A 19,012-nucleotide genomic window follows, 5' to 3' on the forward strand; every position below is an offset into this window, starting at 1 on the left:
TAGATTCCTTGTCATGATGTGTGAGAAATTCGAAGAGTACATTGCTGCCCCCCCTTTTTTTTTTAATGTAAAGATCTAGGTGAGTGACTATTTTTGCCTGCAAATGTGTCTGTGCTCTGTGTGTGCCTGATGTCCTCGAAGGTCAGAGGAGAGCTTTGGTTTCCCCTGGAATTGGAGTTACCATAGATGGTTGTGACCCACCATGTAGGTACAGTTTTGGGAATCAAACTCAAAAAGTAGCAAGTGTACTGGAAGAGTAGCAAGTGTTCTTTTTTGTTTTGTTTTGTTTTTTTGGATTTTGGTTTTTTGGAAACAGGGTTTCTCTGTATAACCTGGGCTGTCCTGGAACTCACTCTATAGACCAGGCTGGTCTTGAACTCAGAAATCCACCTGCCTCTGCCTCCCAGAGTGCTGGGATTACAGGCATGCGCCACCACCGCCCAGCTCATAGCAAGTGTTCTTAACCACTGAGCCATCTCCAGCTTCCAAAGAATACATTTTTTTTGCAGAGACTGGGAGATTACATCACTTTATGTTTTGCAATATTCATTTTTTTCCCCCAAAGATAGCTCTTGTTGCTCAGACCAGGCTGACCTTGAACTCTCGTTCCCACCTTCTGAGATCTGGGGCTACAGGCATGTGCCACCACAACACTGGCTATGAAATGTAGTTTTTGTTTTTGTGAGACAGAGTCTAGCCCAGGCTGGCCTTTAATTCCTGGCAATACTCCCACCAAGTGCTATACTGGGCTGTAAGAAGTTTTTTTGTTTTGTTTTTTTGAGACAGGGTTTCTCTGTGTAGCTCTGGCTGTCCTGGAACTCACTCTGTAGACCAGGCTGGCCTCGAACTCAGAAATCCGCCTCCTCTACTTCCCCCTTCCCCCCTACCCCAGGGATTAAAGGCTGTGCCACCACTTCTGACTGACCTTCCCCCCTCTTTCTGCAGGCAGCTCTGCTGCTGATGGAAGTGCTCCGGCCTGGCTGATGAAGTTGGTCCACACACCATGTCATCATGTGTCTCTAGCCAGCCCACCAGCGACCGGGTGGCCCTCCAGGATGAGCTGGGAAGTGGGGGCGGCAGCCGGGAAGGCCAGAAGCCCTGTGACGCACTGCGGGGACTCTCATCCTTAAGCATCCACTTGGGCATGGAATCCTTTGTCGTGGTCACGGAGTGTGAGCCAGGCCAGGGTGTGGACCTCAGCCTGGCCCGAGACCAGCCCCTGGAGGCCGATGGCCAGGAACTCCCCCTCGATGCCTCGGAAACTGAGTCACGGTCCCTGCTTTCTGGTCGCAAGCTGTCTCTGCAGGATCGGTCCCAGGGCGGGCCGGCCTCCAGCAGCAGCCTGGACATGAACGGCCGCTGCATCTGCCCATCCCTGCCCTACTCCCCAGGCGGCTCGCCTCAGTGCTCTCCCCGGATGCCCCGGCGGCCCACCGTGGAGTCACACCACGTCTCCATCACCGGTTTGCAGGTTCGTGCGTGGCGCGTGTGTGAGTGAGCCGTGGGGGGTAGATGGGAGGGGAGCATGAGCTGAAGGTCGGTGAGAGGCTGCAGACTGAGGTGAAGTCGCAAAAGCTGGGCAAACATTAGATTTTTCCCCTTTGACCGCTCCTGGGAAAAACGTTCCACAGTCAGACCGAGAGTATCTCCTGCGGGTCCTTCCAGCCCCTTTCCCAGTAGCTGCTGAACTGAGTTTGGTTCATTTCTTTGTGATGGATAGGATCTCACTAGGTAGCCCAGGCTGGCTTTGAACTTGGCATGACCCTCTTTCCTCAGACTCTGAACACCGAGGTAACAGGTGTTCACAGCCACTCCTGGCATTCCAAACTGCTTTTTTTTTTCCCTAAATGACGTTTTAGATTAGTTTGCCAGTTCTAAGATTTTATGTAAGCAGGTTCATTGCCTATTCCAGTGCTCCTTTTTAGCTCAGTTTCCTCTCCAGCGTAATGATTTTGAGATTTATCTGTGCCGTTGGATACACTCCTGGCCCCGATAGCTACAGATCCAGCCAACCTTGAAAATATTCAGAAGGAAAAAAATTGCAACTATGAGCCTATGCGGGCTATTTTTTTCTTGTCATTAAATGATAATTTAAGTAGTTACTGCCTCTAAGCAGTAGGGTAGAGTGACTTACATAACAGGGACATTGTATTAAATATATACGTAGCTTGGAAATTATTTAAAGTGTGTGTTTGTGTGTGTCTGTGTGTGTCCCTGTGTGTAGTGTGTGTGTGTGTCTGTGTGTGTCCCTGTGTGTAGTGTGTGTGTGTGTCTGTATGTGTCCCTGTGTGTAGTGTGTGTGTGTGTGTGTCTGTGTGTGTCCCTGTGTGAGTGTGTGTGTGTGTGTGTGTGTGTGTGGTGTGTAGTAGGGGAGTGGCTCAGTGGAAGAGGCATGGCTGCTCTTGCAGAGGACCTGAGTTCTGTTCCCAGCACCTTCTTGGAGGCTTACAACCCACTTTAACTTCAACTCCAGAGGATTCAATGCCATTTTCTTTTTCTTTTTTTTTTAAAGCTTTGTTTATTATTATATAAATGTCACTGGAGCTGTCTTCAGACACACCAGAAGAGGGCGTTGGATCTCATTACGGGTGGTGGTTGCTGGGATTTGAACTCGGGACAGCAGTCAGTGCTCTTAACCGCTGAGCCACCTCTGCAGCCCCCATGGCCATTTTCTGACCTGTGAGGACATCTGACACAGACACACACAAGCATAGATAAAATAGTTAAGATCTGAGGGAAGAGGGCCGGGTATGATGTAATCCCGGAATCCAGGAGGCAGAGACAAGAGGATCATTGCAGGTTCGAGGCCAGCTTGGTGTGTGCAGTGAGCTCCAGGCCAGAAGAGCTGCCTCGATTTCCTAGTGCGGAACTGGGTGTGAGAGGGGCTGTCTGAAGGGTATCTTCTGTAGTGGGGGCGTGCCGTGCCGTTTTCTCTGCATGCTTGGTGTCTGCAGGGTTCTGCCACTGTCCCTGCCACACCGAGGGACATGTGGACTAGTGGTTGATGTACTTTACTTATTTTTTATTTTGTTTTGTTTTATTTATTTATTTATTTATTTATTTATTTATTTTTTGGTTTTTTGGATTTGGCTTTTTCGAGACAGGGTTTCTCTGTGTAGCCCTGGCTGTCCTGGAACTCACTCTGTAGACCAGGCTGGCCTCGAACTCAGAAATCCGCCTGCCTCTGCCTCCCAGAGTGCTGGGATTACAGGCGTGCACCACCACCGCCCAGCTTAACTTATTTTTTAAACTGTTTTTTTTTTTTTTAAACAATATGTCATTGTCTCAAAAAAAAAAAAGTCATTGTCTCCTCACTGGCTTAACGCTCACCTGCCTCTGCCTCCTGAGGGCTGGCATGACAGCGCATGTCACTAGGCCTTGCTGTTCTTGGTTCCCTTTTATACTGAAGTGGTTTCCTTTTTAGAAACAGGACTCTGGGTCCTGTGGGATGTGATGTTAAGAAACACCTGGTGGGCTAGCTGTGGCTCAGTCAGTAGAGTGCCTGCTTAGCATGTCCAAGAGTTCAACCCCCTAACATCTCATGGGGGTGCACTGCTGTGATCGCAGGAGATGAGGCAGGAGGAGCAGCTGTTCAAAACTCGTCCTCTGCCAACTGCCATGCTTTTCTTGTTTCTTTCTTTCTTTCTTTCTTTCTTTCTTTCTTTCTTTCTTTCTTTCTTTCTTTCTTTCTTTCTTTCTTTCTTTCTTTCTTTTTTTTTTTGGTTTTTCAAGACAGGGTTTCTCTGTGTAGCCCTGACTGTCCTGGAACTCACTCTGTAGACCAGGCTGGCCTCGAACTGAGGAATCCACCTGCCTCTGCCTCCCAAGTGCTGGGATTACAGGTGTGCGCCACCACTGCCGGGCTATCATGCTTTTCTAAGAGGGTATCTTCTTTATTTGACAATTTCATACACGTCAACATTGTGTCTTAATTATATCTACCCCAGTTTCTCTCCCCTCCCACTCACTCCTTCCATGCGTGCTAATACAGACCCCATTCCTTTTTTGGCCTCTCTTTCTCTCTCTTTCTCTCTCTCTCTCTCTCTCTCTCTCTCTCTCTCTCTCTCTCTCTCTCTCTCTCTCTCTCGTGGGGTAACCCATTAAGTCCAGTTAGTGTTGCCTTTGGAATATTGACTGATCTTGTACAGGTGACCGTAGTTGTGGTGAGCTCATGAGTCCAGTGGTCATGTCATATCCTAAAGACAGCATTTCATAGCCTTCCTCCCGTCATCTGGCTCTTCCGCTGATTTCTGTCCCCTTCTGAGACATTCTTTGAGCCGAATACTCACTGGTCGCTTATTCTCAGCACTTGGATGAGTTCTGAGTCTCTGTGTTAACAACCAGCTGCCCACTGCAAAGAGACGCTCTCTCTGACCAAGTTTGAGAGACGCTCTAAACTATGCGAATAAACATAAATATTAGAAGGCAGCCTGACCACATGTCCCGTTTGGCAAAACAACAGCAGCAGGTTTCCTTGTAGGGCCCGTGACCTTCACCGCTGAGAGCCTTATAATGCCAAGCTTGAATCCCCCCGGGTGGAGCAGGCCTCAGAACCAGTCAGAAAGCATGGTTTTCCTTCATAACCTCTGTGCCGTATTGTGTCCGTGGGCACATCAGGTTGGTGTGATAGCATGCAGGGATTGCTGCTCCCTCATACTGGGGATGAGTCCCCTCCCCCAATGGCCTGCCTGGCACCTTCAGGCAGTATGAAAGTTAGCCAACAGGGAGGAGGCTGTAACTTGGTTTCTCTGTAGTTAGCCAAAGTGTGTTGTGTCTTCAGTAGTAGTTTTACTGTCTACTAGTACCAAGAGCAGTAGTGACAACCTATGTTGTCTTGCGGGGCCTCTGGGACATCTCTGACCTGTAAACCTCTGTTTACCTGTAAAAGGGAGTAGCACTGACATTTTAATTCAGTAACCCACAACTTTTGCGCTAAGTATTGTCCACCATGGAACGCTACTTGTGTTTAAACTTTGTTGTTGTCATTGTTGTTGTTGTTGTTGTTGTTGTTGTTGTTGTTGGAAACAGGGTCTTTATGTTTATGTAGTCCCTGGCTGTCCTGGAACTCCCAATGGAGACGAGGCTGTCCTTGAATTCACAGAGATTTGCTTGCCTCTCTGCCTCCTGAGTGCTGAGGTTAAAGGTGTGCACCACTACACTCTAAATAGCAGGTTTGAGGCTAGCGGGGAGTATATGAGACCCTGTGCTTGAGAGGAGGGAGAGTGGAGGGAGAGAAGTTGTTTTCGGGGCGGGGGTGGTGCCCACTCCTCACTTTCTGTTCCAGCAGCTGTGTGGGAAGCTGTGAACGCCCTGAATTCTCCCGGCACTCGGTCTGGCTCCCGGTCTGCATTTGCTGGCTTGGTGTGGCTGTCACCTGCACCTATTCGATGACTCTGCGTGTTCTTTTTCTTCATTTTTTTTTTTTAAAGATTTATTTATTTATTATATGTAAGTACACTGTAACTGTCTTCGGACACTCCAGAAGAGGGCATCAGATCTCATTACGGATGGTTGTGAGCCACCATGTGGTTGCTGGGATTTGAACTCAGGACCTTCAGAAGAGCAGTCAGTGCTCTTAACCGCTGAGCCACCTCTCCAGCCCCTCTTCATTTTTTTTTTAAAGATTTAGTTCATGTGTGTGAGTACACTGTAGCTGTCCCTGGGCACACCAGAAGAGGACATCGGATCCCATTACAGATGGTTGTGAGCCACCATGTAGTTGCTGGGAATTGAACTCAGGACCTTGAAAGAGCAGTCAGTGCTCTTAACTGCCTTATCCATCTTCTTTGGAGAAGCATCTGTTCAGATCTTTTGCTCATCCTTTTTTTTTTTTTTTTTTGGTTTTTTTCGAGACAGGTAGCCCTGGCTGTCCTAGAACTCACTCTGTAGACCAGGCTGGCCTCGAACTCAGAAATCCGCCTACCTCTGCCTCCCAGAGTGCTGGGATTACAGGCGTGCGCCACCATGTCCGGCTCTTTTGCTCATCTTTTAATAATAATTTTTATGTTTTGAAATTCTATTGTTCCCCTCTCCTCCTTCTAACCCCTCTCACATACCCTCCTCTATCTTGCTTTCTCTTCAGTTCATGGCTTTTTCTTTTTCTGGGGGGGGGGGATTTGGAGACTGGGTTTCTTTGTGTAGTCCTGGCTGTCCTGGAACTCACCTTGTAAAGGAGGCTGGCCTTGATCTCCGAGATCCACCTGCCTCTGCCTCTGCCTCTGTCTCCCCAGTGCTGGGATTAAAGGCATGCACTCCCACTGCCTGGCTCATGGCCTCTTTTCTTTAGTTTTTGCTGCATATACACATATTCCTAAATACATAAATACAACCTGCTCAGTTTGTACTTATTTTTTTATTTGGGTTGTTAGACTTCTGAGTGTTCTTCATGTACTGTGGGTACAAGTCCTTAGTTTAATGTGTGTATAAGTGTGGTGTGGTGTGTATATGAGTGTGTGTTTGTGAGTGGGGGGTTTACATGTATGTGTGAGATGTGTGTGTGTATATGTGAGAATATGTGTGTGTGTCTGTGCATGTGTGTGAGATGTGAGTATGTGTGTGTGTCTGTGCATGTGTGTGAGATGTGAGTGTGTGTCTGTGCATGTGTGTGAGATGTGAATGTGTGTGTCTGTGCATGTGTGTGAGGTGTGTGCATATGTATGTGTGTGTCTGTGTGCATGTGTATGAGGTGTGTGTATGTATGTGTATGTGTGTAAGTGTGCATGCATATGTTGAGGTGTGTATGTGTGTGTGTGTTTGAGGTGTACATGTGTGTGTGAGTGTGTGCATGAGTGAGTGTGTCAGTGTATGTGTTGTTGAAGAACAGCTTTGACAGGTCAAGGGAAACTGAGGCAAGGGTATAGAGTCAACAGCTGATCACTCAACAGACTTTCCTCTGAGGAAATAAAACTTGATCCATTGTGGCAGGCACTTCCTGTGATCATCCAGAGACTTTCTGTACTCTTTGAACTCTAAACTCTTGGTGGGGAATGGGGGACAGCCAGAAGGGAAAGAGAAGACAAGTTCCAGCAACTTCACATATACAGGCACATAACTGCATATGCACGTTCACACACTGAGTGGATGGAGCAAAGTTCTAACCACTTTACATATATGCACATATATGCACATACACACATATTTGGTGGATGGAACAAACCCCAACGAACAGGCTTAAACCATTTTACACACATGTGTGTGTGTGTGTGTGTGTGTGTGTCTGTGTGTCTGTGTGTCTGTGTGTGTCTGTGTGTAAACATTTCTTATCTCTATCTCTCTGTAAGTTCAACATGACCCCAAAGCAGTAATTCTTTTGGCATTGATTAATAGAGTACAAGCAAGCCAGACTATAGTAGCAGGTCTTGTCTTTTTCTTTCTTTTTCTTTTTTTAAAGATTTATTTATTATATGTAAGTACACGGTAGCTATCCTCAGACATCCCAGAAGAGGTGTCATCTTATTACGAATGGTTTTGAGCTACCATGTGGTTGCTGGGATTTGAACTCAGGACTTGTGGAAGAGCAGTCAGTGCTCTTAACCAATGAGCCATCTCTCCAGCCCCGTAGCAAGTCTTTTCTATGCTTAGCTGATGACAATTTATATTTACCAAGAAGCGGATCATCATCCATCTCCCGCCTTATCTTTGAAGTCATGTTCGGCTAAACTGGCTAGTCATGTATTCTCTATTCTTATGCTCGAAAGAGAATTATTTACTCTTTATTCATAACCCTGTCTTTTCTTTTCTTTTTTTTTTTAAAGATTTATTTATTTATTATATGCAAGTATACTGTAGCTGTCTTTAGACATCAAATCTCTTTACGGATGGTTGTGAGCCACCATGTGGGTGCTGGGACCTGAACTCATTACCTTTGGAAGAGCAGTCGGTGCTCTTACCCACTGAGCCATCTCTCCAGCCCCATAACCCTGTCTTTTCATTGTTATGAAAAGAGACATGGGGGGCTGGAGAGATGGCTCAGCGGTTAAGAGCACTGACTGCTCTTCCAGAGGTTCTGAGTTCAATTCCCAGCAACCACATGGTGGCTCACAACCATCCGTAATGGGATCCGATGCACTCTTCTAGTGTGTGTCTGAAGACAGCTACAGTGTACTCATATAAATAAATAAAAATAAATAAATCTTAAAAAAAAAAAAGAAAAAAAAAGAAAAGAGACATGACCGCATCCCTAGAGCACAAGGTCCAGGAACTCAGACCTGACCCAGAATGAATGCTTTCTTTGACCGTTAACTTCTCTCTCGTACAATTGTGTGCTTGTGACGTGAGAAAGGTCACTGTGCTCCTTCTCTGACCTGTGCAGCCTTTACTTACCATTCTACAAGGAGGGCACAGTCTAGTCTTAGTTCTAACTATTATACTCTCTGGCAAAACAACATAAGCCATCTCCTTATACTTCCTATCAACTACCCTGATTTCCTAAGAGTATTTAAATCAAATCAGGAACTAAAAATCATTAATTCACCTAAACTATTATTTTTATGAAAGTTCATTGTCATGTTGATCTGAAGGAAAATTGCCCAATCGAGTGGACTGTCACCCAGGAAGTAATGGCGCCAAGTAATCACATAGGCCGTGAGATTGCCCCAGGACAATCACGCCAGGCCAGATCTATGAGAACTGCCGCTGTGACAAACCTGAGAAGACAGAGCAGCAGCAGCAACAAGTCCTGGGACAGAGCCCTGGGGCTGCGCCTCTCAAAGGTGCACCCAGCACAGCTGAGCAAAAGGCTGGGCCGCCTCCAGGGAGCTCACTCGCCCACTGCAGTGGCGCTGTGTGCTCTCTGCCAATGTGTGATCAAGTGAGTGTGAGTGTGTGTGAGTGTGTGTGTGTGAGTGTGTGTGAGTGTGTGTGTGAGTGTGTGTGTGTGTGTGTGTGTGTGTGTGTGTGTGTGTGTGTGTGTGTGGCGTGAATTGTTTGCTTCAGCTCAGGCAGTTTTTTTTTTTTTGAGACAGGGTCTCTGTAGCCTAGGCCAACTTCAAGCTCACCTTGTAGCCGAGGAGGATTTTGAACTCCTGATCTTCCTGCCTCACCTCCTGTCTCTCTTTCTCCGACACAGGACCTCCGCTCTGTAACCCAGGGTGGGCTGAGGGTGCAGCTTAGTGGTAAAGTGTTTGTCTAGCATGTACAAGACTTAGAGTGTGATCCCTGGTGCCCAACCCCCATAATAATTAAAATGATATATATTCTCTTTGTGTGTTGGCATGTGTATGTGTGTCCATATGGGCACAGGTGCACGTGTGTATGAGTGTGTGTGGAGACCAGAGATCAGCCTGTTATGAGGGTTCAGATGAGAGCTGTCTTGCTTTTATAAAACAGTTTCTCATGGGGCCTAGAGTTTGTTGACTAGCCTGGCTGGCTGGTGTGCCCAGGGATCCTCCAGTGTCTGCCCTTCCACTGCTAGAGTTATAGGTGTATACACCATATCTGCTTTCAAAAAAACCAAAATAACAAACAACAAACAAAAAACTCCACCAGGTATGGTGGTGCACATCTTTTTTTTTTTTTTTAAGATTTTTTTTTTTTTTTTACGTATATGAGTCTATAGCTGTCCTCAGACACCAGAAGAGGGAGTCAGATCTAGTTACAGATGGTTGTGAGCCACATGTGGTTGCTGGGATTTGAACTCAGGACCTCTGGAAGAGCAGTCAGTGCTCTTACCTGCTGAGCCATCTCTCCAGCCCACCTGCCTTTTTCTTAGGTTCCCGGGATCACACCAGGTCCTCCTGCTTGTGTAGCAGACGGTTCATCACCTGAGCCATCTCCCCTCCCCAATATTGACTCTTCTTTGGGGGGAGGGTTAGGGAAGTTGGATGCCCCTTGATTTTGCAGTTATTCTTTTGGTGAGATTTGTCTCATCTGCGCCTCTCCTTGCTTTCCAGGACTGCGTGCAGCTGAATCAGTACACCCTGAAGGATGAAATCGGAAAGGTAAATGTCCCAGGAGCTCGACCACTTTTGTACCTTGACCAGGGATGTCCCTGACACTCTGGAGGGGATCAGTAGAGCTGGGAAGAGAGGGACCTTGGAGGCAAGGTTGGTGGGGCAAAACTGTGTGTATGTGTGTGTGTGTGTGTGTGTGTGTGTGTGAAAGAGAGAGAGAGAGAGAGAGAGAGAGAGATAAAGGTTTATGACAGATGTCTTTTCTCAGTACCTCTCCACCTTATTCTTGGAGGCATGGTCTCGCACTGAACCAGAAGCTCAGAGATTCTACAAGACTAGCTGGCCAGCGAGCCCCAGGTATTCTGTTTTTACTCACCACTACCCAGCACTGAGACCATAGGTGGGTGCTGCCACACATGGCTTTTTGTATTGGTGCTAAGGATTTGAACTCATATTTTTATGTTCGTGTGGCCAGCATTTTACCCAATGAGCCATCTTGCCAACCCTTCTTTCAGAAAATACCTTTGAGATAGGGTCTCACCGTGTAGTCCTGGCCAGCCTAGGACTCACTCTGTAGACCAGGATGGCCTCAGACACACAGAGATCTACCTTCCTCGCCCTTCCAAGAGCCTGGACTGAAAGTGTACAGCACCACGCCTAATCTTTTTTATTTATAATGTTAAAATTAGGTTTCTGCAGTTCAGAGAACTTCTGGGGAATTCCTGTATTGCCATGGCGATAGTCCCCATCACATTAATGGGGCTCCCCTTGCCCCATCTGTTTTTGTTAGTGTCATTGCAGGGGCTAAAACCTCAAACGCTAACAGAGATGAGTTAGTAGCATCACTGGCCTAAGTATGCTAAGTATAAGACTGTAAGGAGTGGTGAGGACTGAAGCTAACTAGTGAGTTGTGGAGCAAGGCGCCACAAGTGGAGCTGCTTAGGTGTGAGACCTGAGTGGTGTTGCATGGTGTTTGAACACAAGAACCCAGAGATTGTGTTATTTATTGAAAAAAATATTTTTCTAGTTGTGGTGTGGCTCAGCGTTTAATACACACCTTTGATCCCTCTGGCCGGAATACAGACATACCCTTGGCACACAGCTTTAATCCCAAACAACAAAAGCAAAGTTGTGCAGAAGGAAGCACCCACATTTGCAAGCGATGTCTAATTGAGTGGCAGACAAAGTGACGAATCAGAGAAAGATTTGACAGAATAGGATACGCCCAATTCTCTTTGACAAGAGAGGAGAGGGAAGCTACTTAAGGAGTAACGCAGAGGGAAGGGACAGAGACAGCTAAAGAGAAAACAAGCTAGACACAGGTGAGAGCAGAAGATTAGAACAGATTGCTAAGTTAGTTTGAGGCCAAGCAGAGCAGTTCTGTGGGAGGCCGAGAGAAGCCAGACTGAATCAGTCAGCTGGCGAGGAGTTAGAGCCAGAATGGCGGCTGCGTAGACCAGTCCACAGTCGTTCAGGAAGAGCTAGGAAGGGTGAGCTTATTCAGCAGCAAGTCTCAGAGGCTGCAACGTTCTAGGCCTGGAGAAGAGGCTAGAAGCTTCCAGGACCAGCCCTAGGTTAGCAGATGGAGGCAATCGCCTCAGAGATAACAGTGACTTCTGGTGTATAAAAGTCACTTTTATAGGGTGGAGGGCTGAGGTCTGTGAAAAACCTTTGTATGGAAATAAAGCCTATGTTGGGCAGATTTTTCCAGGTTTTTCAAACCTGGGTTTTTATCTTAGTTCTTCCCATTTAAATGCAGCTAATTTAGATTACAGACTTGGCAGGTCCAGCAGAGTGCAGGCTCAGTGCTTTTGCCCAGTGAGCTGCCGGCTGTAGCCTGGCAGAGTCCTCATCTCACAGAGCGTGGCTTCTGGCTCGTACATCACGTGCCTCTCTTTATCCAGGGCTCCTACGGTGTTGTCAAGCTGGCCTACAATGAAAATGACAATACTTACTACGTGAGTATCCCCATGCCATCTAAAGAAAAGCCTCTCTCCCAGCACTCAGCTCTAGCACTCAGCTTCCAGCACTCAGCTCTAGCACTCAGCTTCCAGCACTCAAGTCCCAGCACTCAACCCCTAGCACTCAGCCCCCAGCACTCAGCTCTAGCACTTAGCTTCCAGCACTCAGCTTTCAGCACTCAGCCCCCAGCACTCAGCTCTAGCACTTAGCTTCCAGCACTCAGCTTTCAGCACTCAGCTTCCAGTACTCAGTTTCCAGCACTCAACCCCTAGAACTCAGCCCCCAGCACTCAGTTCTAGCACTCAGCTTCCAGCACTCAGCCCCCAGCACTCAGCTTTCAGCACTCAGCTTCCAGCACTCAGCCCCCAGCACTCAGCTTTCAGCACTCAGCTCTAGCACTCAGCTCCCAGCACTCAGCCCCCAGCACTCAGCTCCAATCAAGGTTTGGGTATTTGTTCTCCCATCCTTCTCTTGGATCATTTAGGAGGAAGCAACATCCCCATTTTACCAATGGCCTAGTGTCTTTCATACCCTTGCTCTGAGCTGCCCTCCCTGCCTCTTCCACAGTCCCCAAACAAGGCACTAGATGGACATAGTGCCCTTGTAGCCGAGGCTCTGGAGTCAGTGCAGAGTAGGTCCAAACCTTTCGCATGCACTAGCAGCATGACTTTGGGCAGGCGGCCATCATACCCTCCCTTGGCCCAGTGCTCCGGCTTCTGGCTCCCTGACTGACCCAGTGGCACGAGTGGTTCCCAGCTGGGTCTGCTGACAGGGAACCTCGGGAGTACTCCAGGGTTGGCACTGGCACAACTCCAGGTGTCTCATCCTTACATGGTCCAGTAGCAGCGTGCTCCTGCTGGCACCCTGAGGCTCTCACTGCCTTGCCCTGAGATGCCAAAGGCCTCAGGGCAGAGACTCGGTGAGAGACTCGGAGTCTTCTGCCATGTGCCTTTAACTGGACTTGGGGGGGGTCTGTTCTTCTGCAGGCGATGAAAGTGCTATCCAAAAAGAAGCTGATCCGACAGGCCGGCTTCCCACGTGAGTGTTGTGGGCCTCTGTCCTAAGGTGTGGGGACAGAACCAGGTGTATGTGATGTCCAGCAGAGGGACTCTGGGAAGGAACCGCATCCCACCCAGGGCCTTCCCCAGAGAGGCATGCTCAGCTTCTTGCTGTGGGTCCTAATTTGTTTTTATTTAAGAGTTTAAAAGCTGAATTTGAGGGCTGGAGAGATGGCTCAGCAGTAAGGGCCCTTGCACTAAGACTGATGACCGGAGTTTGATTCCTAGACCGGGCAAGGCTAGGACATAACCCACTCCTGCACGTTGCCCTCTGACCTTCACATGCCAGAATAAATAAAAAATCAAAAAGCTGAACATGGAGTTACCAGTGTCTTTGTTTCTTTTCCTGGTGTCTTGATCAAAGACTGACAAAACCAATTCAAGGATGAAATTGTTTACTTTGGCTTCTTTTGTGGGGCCTCAGGAGCACAAGGCAGCTGGTTACATTGTATCCATAGTCATGCTGCAGTGAGGCAGTTGGTTACATTGTATCCATTGTCATGATGCAGAGATGCAGCTGGCTACACTGTATCCATAGTCATGCTGCAGAGCGGCAGTTGGTTACATTGTATCCATTGTCATGCAGAGAGAAATCAATGCTAGTGCTTAGCACTCTTCTCTGCTGGGGAATGGTGCCACCCACGGTGGGCAAGTCTTCCCACCCCAATTAGTGCAACAAAGGCAATTCTCCAGAGACCATCTCTCAGGCCATTTTAGATTCTTTCTAGTTACCAATCTTAATCATCACCACTTAGGACCCAGCAACCTCTCTTTAGTATCTGAGAGAATGGAAAACACACAAAGCGTATCTGTGTGTGTGGCTAGCAGCACTGTTCACAGCAACCCTCGAGCGGGAACAACTCTAGTGGCCTAGTGAGTATGTAAAATGTGTATGCATGTGGTGGATTAATATGCAGCCATCAAAGGGTAATAATTTTTGCTATTGTGTGAGTGAAAACATGCTAAGTGAAAGAGACCAGGGCTGGAGAGAAGGCTCAGCAGTTAAGCCCACTGACTGTTCTTCCAGAGGTCCTGATTTCAATTCCCAGCAACCACATGGTGGCTCACAACCATCTGTAATGAGATCAGATGCCCTCTTCTGGTGTGTCTGAAGACAGCGTACAGCTTACATATAATAAATCTTGCCAAGCAGTGGTGGCGCAGGCCTGAAATCCCAGCTCTCTGGGAGGCAGAGGCAAACAGATTTCGGAGTTCGAGGCCAGAACAGAGTGAGTTCCAGGACAGCCAGGGCTACAAAGAGAAACCTTGTCTTGAAAAACAAGAACAACAACAACAACAACAAAGCTGGGCAGTGGTGTCGCAGGCCTTTAATCCCAGCATTTGGGAGGCAGAGGCAGGCGGATTTCTGAGTTCGAGGCCAGCCTGGTCTACAGAGTGAGTTCCAGGACAGCCAGGGCTACACACAGAAACCCTGTCTCGAAAAACCAAAAATAAAATAAAATTAAAAATTAAATAAAAAAAGAGACCAGACAGAAAAAGTCACTTACTATGTAACACCACTTATATAAGTAGACTAGCAGGAGGATGAATTAGAATTTTGAAAAGAGCAACAAAATGTTCTGTAGTCACCTAGTAGTGATGGTGCCTAAAAACTACCAAGATAATCAGCTTGCCTGTGACCTTAGCACTCAGCATGTGGAGGGAGGAGGGTCAGGAATGCAAGGCTACCACATGAGACCCTCTTGCAAAAAATACACACGTGAAAATTTGTAATTTAAAAAAAAGTACGCCAGCCGGCCAGTGGTGGCGCATACCTTTAATCCCACCCTTGGGAGGCAGAGGCAGGTGGATTTCTGAGTTCGAGGCCAGCCTGGTATACAGAGTGATTCTAGGATAGCCAAGGCTACACAGAGAAACCCTGACTCGAAAAACCAACCAAACAAAAAAACACCACAAAAACACATTTAAAATGTTGATTTTTTTTTTTTTAACAATTAAATATTGGGCCCGGCATGGTGGTGTACTTCTTTAATCTCAGCACTTGGCAGGCAGAAGCAGGTGGGTCTATGAGTTCAAGGCCAGCTTGGTCCACATAGTATTCTCCAGGATAGCTCGGAGGGTAAAGCACTTGCCCTCTAAGCGTGGAGGTGGAGCTTGGATTCCCAGAACTCACAGTGATTCCCTGGTGATGGTGCACACAAAGCCAGTCTGCGGGTGGGTGTGGTAGCCACCCGTGATCCCAGCCACCACAGGCCTGGTCCTCACCTCTGCTTTTGAGGCCATCTAATCCGGGCTAGCCTCAGACCTTTTGATCCTCCTGCTCAGCTTCCTGAAGGACGACACACAGGCGTGCTCTTCCTGTCTCCCGCGGTCACTCCCAAGCTGACGCTCCTGTCAGTTCCTTTCCTTGCACCCTCTTTTCCACAGCCGCATCTGCCCATTTCCCTTGCCCAGGCGTGTCCACAGCTGCATCTGCCCATTTCCCTTGCCCAGGCGTGTCCACAGCTGCATCTGCCCATTTCCCTTGCCCAGGCGTGCCCACAGCTGCATCTGCCCATTTCCCTTGCCCAGGCGTGCCCACAGCTGCATCTGCCCATTTCCCTTGCCCAGGCGTGTCCACAGCTGCATCTGCCCATTTCCCTTGCCCAGGCGTGTCCACAGCCGCATTCTGTTCTGCCGATCATGCCCACTGGCATCCTCGCACAGGATGCGTGGCGTCTTTCACAGTTAGTCTTCACTGTCTCACGACGTTTTGACTGAGTAGCACTCTGTCCTGCCAGCTCCTTTATCTCTCACTGACTTTTTGTTTGTTTGTTTGTTTCCTCTCCGTGGTTCTCTGGTGCACTCGTACCTGTTCTGTGCATGGAGGAGAGAGAGAATACCGTTCCGTTCGTGTCTATTTTATCCAGTGGGAAACTGAGCCCCAAAGGGAAGCGATTGCTTTACAGCAGGTTTTGTTTGTTTGTTTGTTTGTATTTTTGATTTGGTTTGATTTTTGGTTTGTTGTGCGTAGTTTTTCTTTTCCTTTTGAGACTGGCCTTCTAACTCACTCTGTAGTCAAGGATGACCTTGAACTTCTGATCTTCCTGCCTCTACCTCCCAAGTACCAAGAGTTTAGGGGTGCATCACACCCCGTTTTGTGCAGTGCTGGGATCCATCCCAGGACTTTGTGCGTGTTTAGGATGTTGAGGGAGTGAGCTGGACTCATCTCCTCAGGGAGCTTCTGTGGCTTTGGGTTGGGCGTGTGACAGGAAGAGGGATTTACTGGATGAACAAGAGGCCCCGGGGAATCCCGCCTCCCTGATTTCCAGTAGCAGGGGCATCGCCAAGACCTGATGCCCTCTGCAGAAGAAGGTCTCTGCCCTAATTTCGTGTGCTTCCTGCAGGTCGTCCCCCACCTCGAGGAACTCGCCCAGCTCCTGGGGGCTGCATCCAGCCCCGGGGCCCCATCGAGCAGGTGTACCAGGAAATCGCCATCCTCAAGAAGCTGGACCACCCCAACGTGGTGAAGCTGGTAGAGGTGAGGCGGGAGGGCGGGCGGCGGGGCTGATGGTCTAGCTCCATCTTTGCTAACATGTAGACCCTTTATTGCTAGGATCCCTAGAGTCAGGTCCCAGTGGACAGCTGCCTCAAGGCTGAGGAACTTGCTGTGTTACATACTATCACTTCCTCACCGTTTGCTCCCATTTTACAGATGCAAAAGTTGAGGCTGAGAGCTCTGGAGGCTTGCTGTGTGCCTACTCCTTTCTCTTTGAAGTTGGTTGCTTTTCTCCTGTACATGCAGTACAGGAGCTGCATGTTGGAGCACAGAAGTTGCTACACACACACAAATAAGTGAAGTCCTGTGAGATAACTCAGTGGGCAAAGCACTTGGCTCCTGATAATATAAACCCAGTATAAGCACACACAAGATAACAACAACAACCTAAAGCCCCGACAATAGTGCTGGGTATAGGAGTACATACTTTTTGGTTGTTGTTGTTTGTTTTTTTTGAGTCAGGGTTTCTCCAGGCCCTGGCTGTCCTGGAACTCACTCTGTAGGCCAGGCTGGCCTCGAACTCAGAAATCCGCCTGCCTCTGCCTCCCAAATGCTGGGATTAAAGGCTTGTGCCACCACTGCCCAGCACTCAGAAAGCGGAGGGAGTCGGAACTCTGTGAATTTAATAGCTATAATGGATTCCAGGCCAGCCAGGAATACACAGCAAGAGTTTGCCTCAAAACAAACAAATAAATCGGTGAGGAAGCATGACTGCTCCAGAGAGCCCGGGTTTGTAAACTCGGGAGGAGCTGGGTTCAGGCCGCACTATATTTAGCCAACCTTTGCTTCAGTTTTAGCAATTCTCATGTTTGGTTTGGTTTTGTCCCAAGATTATGTGATGTGCTTTAAACATTCTGGAAAACTTTGTGTTAGCTTTTAGTCATTGTAACAAATACTTAGAAAAACAGCTTAATACAAAGAAAGATTGAGCTCGGGCTCCAAGGTATTTGCAGATGGTGCTCAGCTGGTTTCATTGTGTCCATGAGTCTGAGGCTAAGAAATGTGGTAGCCAGGAACTGGGTGGGGCATGGGTGTGTGTGGGGTGGGGCATGGGTGTGTGTGGGGTGGGGACATGGGTGTGTGTGTGGGGGGGGGGACGTGGGTGTGTGGGGGGGTGGGGACATGTGTGTGTGTGGGGGGGGGGACATGGGTGTGTGTGGGGTGGGGACATGTGTGTGTGTGTGTGTAGGGGGGGACTTGGGTGTGTGTGTGGGTGCATGGGTGTGTGTGGGGGGGACATGGGTGGGGGGACATGGGTGTGGGGGGACATGGGTGGGTGTGGAGGGACATGGGTGTTTGTGGGGGATCAGTGCACTCACCTGCCAATGTGTGTCAGGGGGAAGTTATGGCTGAGGTGCATGCCTTTGAATTTATGAAGTTGTACCACTACCCTGGACTAACAGTGTACCAGCTGGGGACTGGGCCTTCCAGCTTGTAGGGAACACATTGTTTCTTTCTTTTTTTAGATTTATTTATTTATTTATTATATGTAAGTACCATCCCAGAAGAGGGCATCTGATCTCATTACAGATGGTTGTGAGCCACCATGTGGTTGCTGGGAATTGAACTCGGGACCTTTGGAAGAGCAGTAGGTGCCCTTAACCACTGAGCCATCTCTCCAGCCCGAACACGGCCTTTCTAACCTCAACAGAGCTCACTCTGCTGTGGCTCACATCTGTTACATTTATTCTTTTGTATCCCTTTAAACTCTAAGCCAGGGGCTGGGGAGATGGCTCAGGAGGTAAGAGCACCGACTGCTCTTCTGAAGGTCATGAGTTCAAATCCCAGCAACCACATGGTAGCTCACAACCATCTGTAAAGAGATCTGACGCTCTCTTCTGGTGTCTGAAGACAGCTACAGTATGCTTACATGTAATAAATAAATAAATCTTTAAAAAAAACAAAAACAAAAAAACCCTCTAAACCAGTGCTTGACACACCTGCAGTCCCAGTGCTGGGGTGAAGATGGGAGATTCAGAAGGTCAAGGCCAGCCTGGGTTCTGAGCCATCCTGGTCCCCCAAAGCAAGCAAACCCCCAAATCAAAACAGTGACAGAATTTTAAATTCTTTATTAATTAATTGAAAAACAGTAACGCTGTTATACATAGTTAAGGTAATACATTTTTTATGAAAGGCAACTTTGCGCGTGTGTGCATGAGTGTGTGTTTATACATGTGTGCACACACTTATGGAGGACAGAAACCAGTCTTGGGTGTCATTCCTCAGGAAGCACTGTCCTTTTATGAGGCAGGGTCTCTTACTGAGCTCAGCAACTAGGTTAGGCTGACCTGCGGCAGACCCCGGGATCTGCCTGTCTGTCTCCTCAGCACTGGGATTATAAGCATTTGCCACAATGTTTCACTTTTTTTGTTGTTTTGTTTTTTTCTGAGACAGGGTTTCTCTGTGTGGTCCTGGCTGTCCTGGAACTCACTCTGTAGACCAGGCTGGCCTCAAACTCAGAAATCCACCTGCCTTTGCCTCCCAAGTGCCGGGGTTAAAGGCGTGCGTCACCTCCGCCCGGCCCGTGTTTCACTTTTTAAAAGAGATTTATTATTTAATTTTGAATCATGTCTATACAATGGGAGTGCCTGCACGCTGAGGCC

General features: G+C 48.1%; 1 protein-coding gene across 5 annotated transcripts in view; it reads left to right on the forward strand.

The window, feature by feature from the left end:
• Camkk2 (calcium/calmodulin dependent protein kinase kinase 2) overlaps positions 1-19,012 on the forward strand; it is a 54,442-nt gene that overhangs the window by 14,583 nt on the left and 20,847 nt on the right. For all 5 annotated transcript variants that reach the window (XM_052167698.1, XM_052167697.1, XM_052167701.1 and 2 more), the window contains exons 2-6: positions 946-1,471; positions 9,891-9,938; positions 11,795-11,848; positions 12,839-12,890; positions 16,258-16,391. In XM_052167698.1, coding sequence (XP_052023658.1) covers positions 1,004-1,471; positions 9,891-9,938; positions 11,795-11,848; positions 12,839-12,890; positions 16,258-16,391 — 756 coding nt within the window. In that variant the 5' untranslated portion in view covers positions 946-1,003. The remainder of the gene's footprint in view (positions 1-945; positions 1,472-9,890; positions 9,939-11,794; positions 11,849-12,838; positions 12,891-16,257; positions 16,392-19,012) is intronic.

Source organism: Apodemus sylvaticus, chromosome 22 (genome assembly GCF_947179515.1).
Source record: "Apodemus sylvaticus chromosome 22, mApoSyl1.1, whole genome shotgun sequence".
In the NCBI taxonomy this organism is placed as follows: Eukaryota; Metazoa; Chordata; class Mammalia; order Rodentia; family Muridae; genus Apodemus; species Apodemus sylvaticus.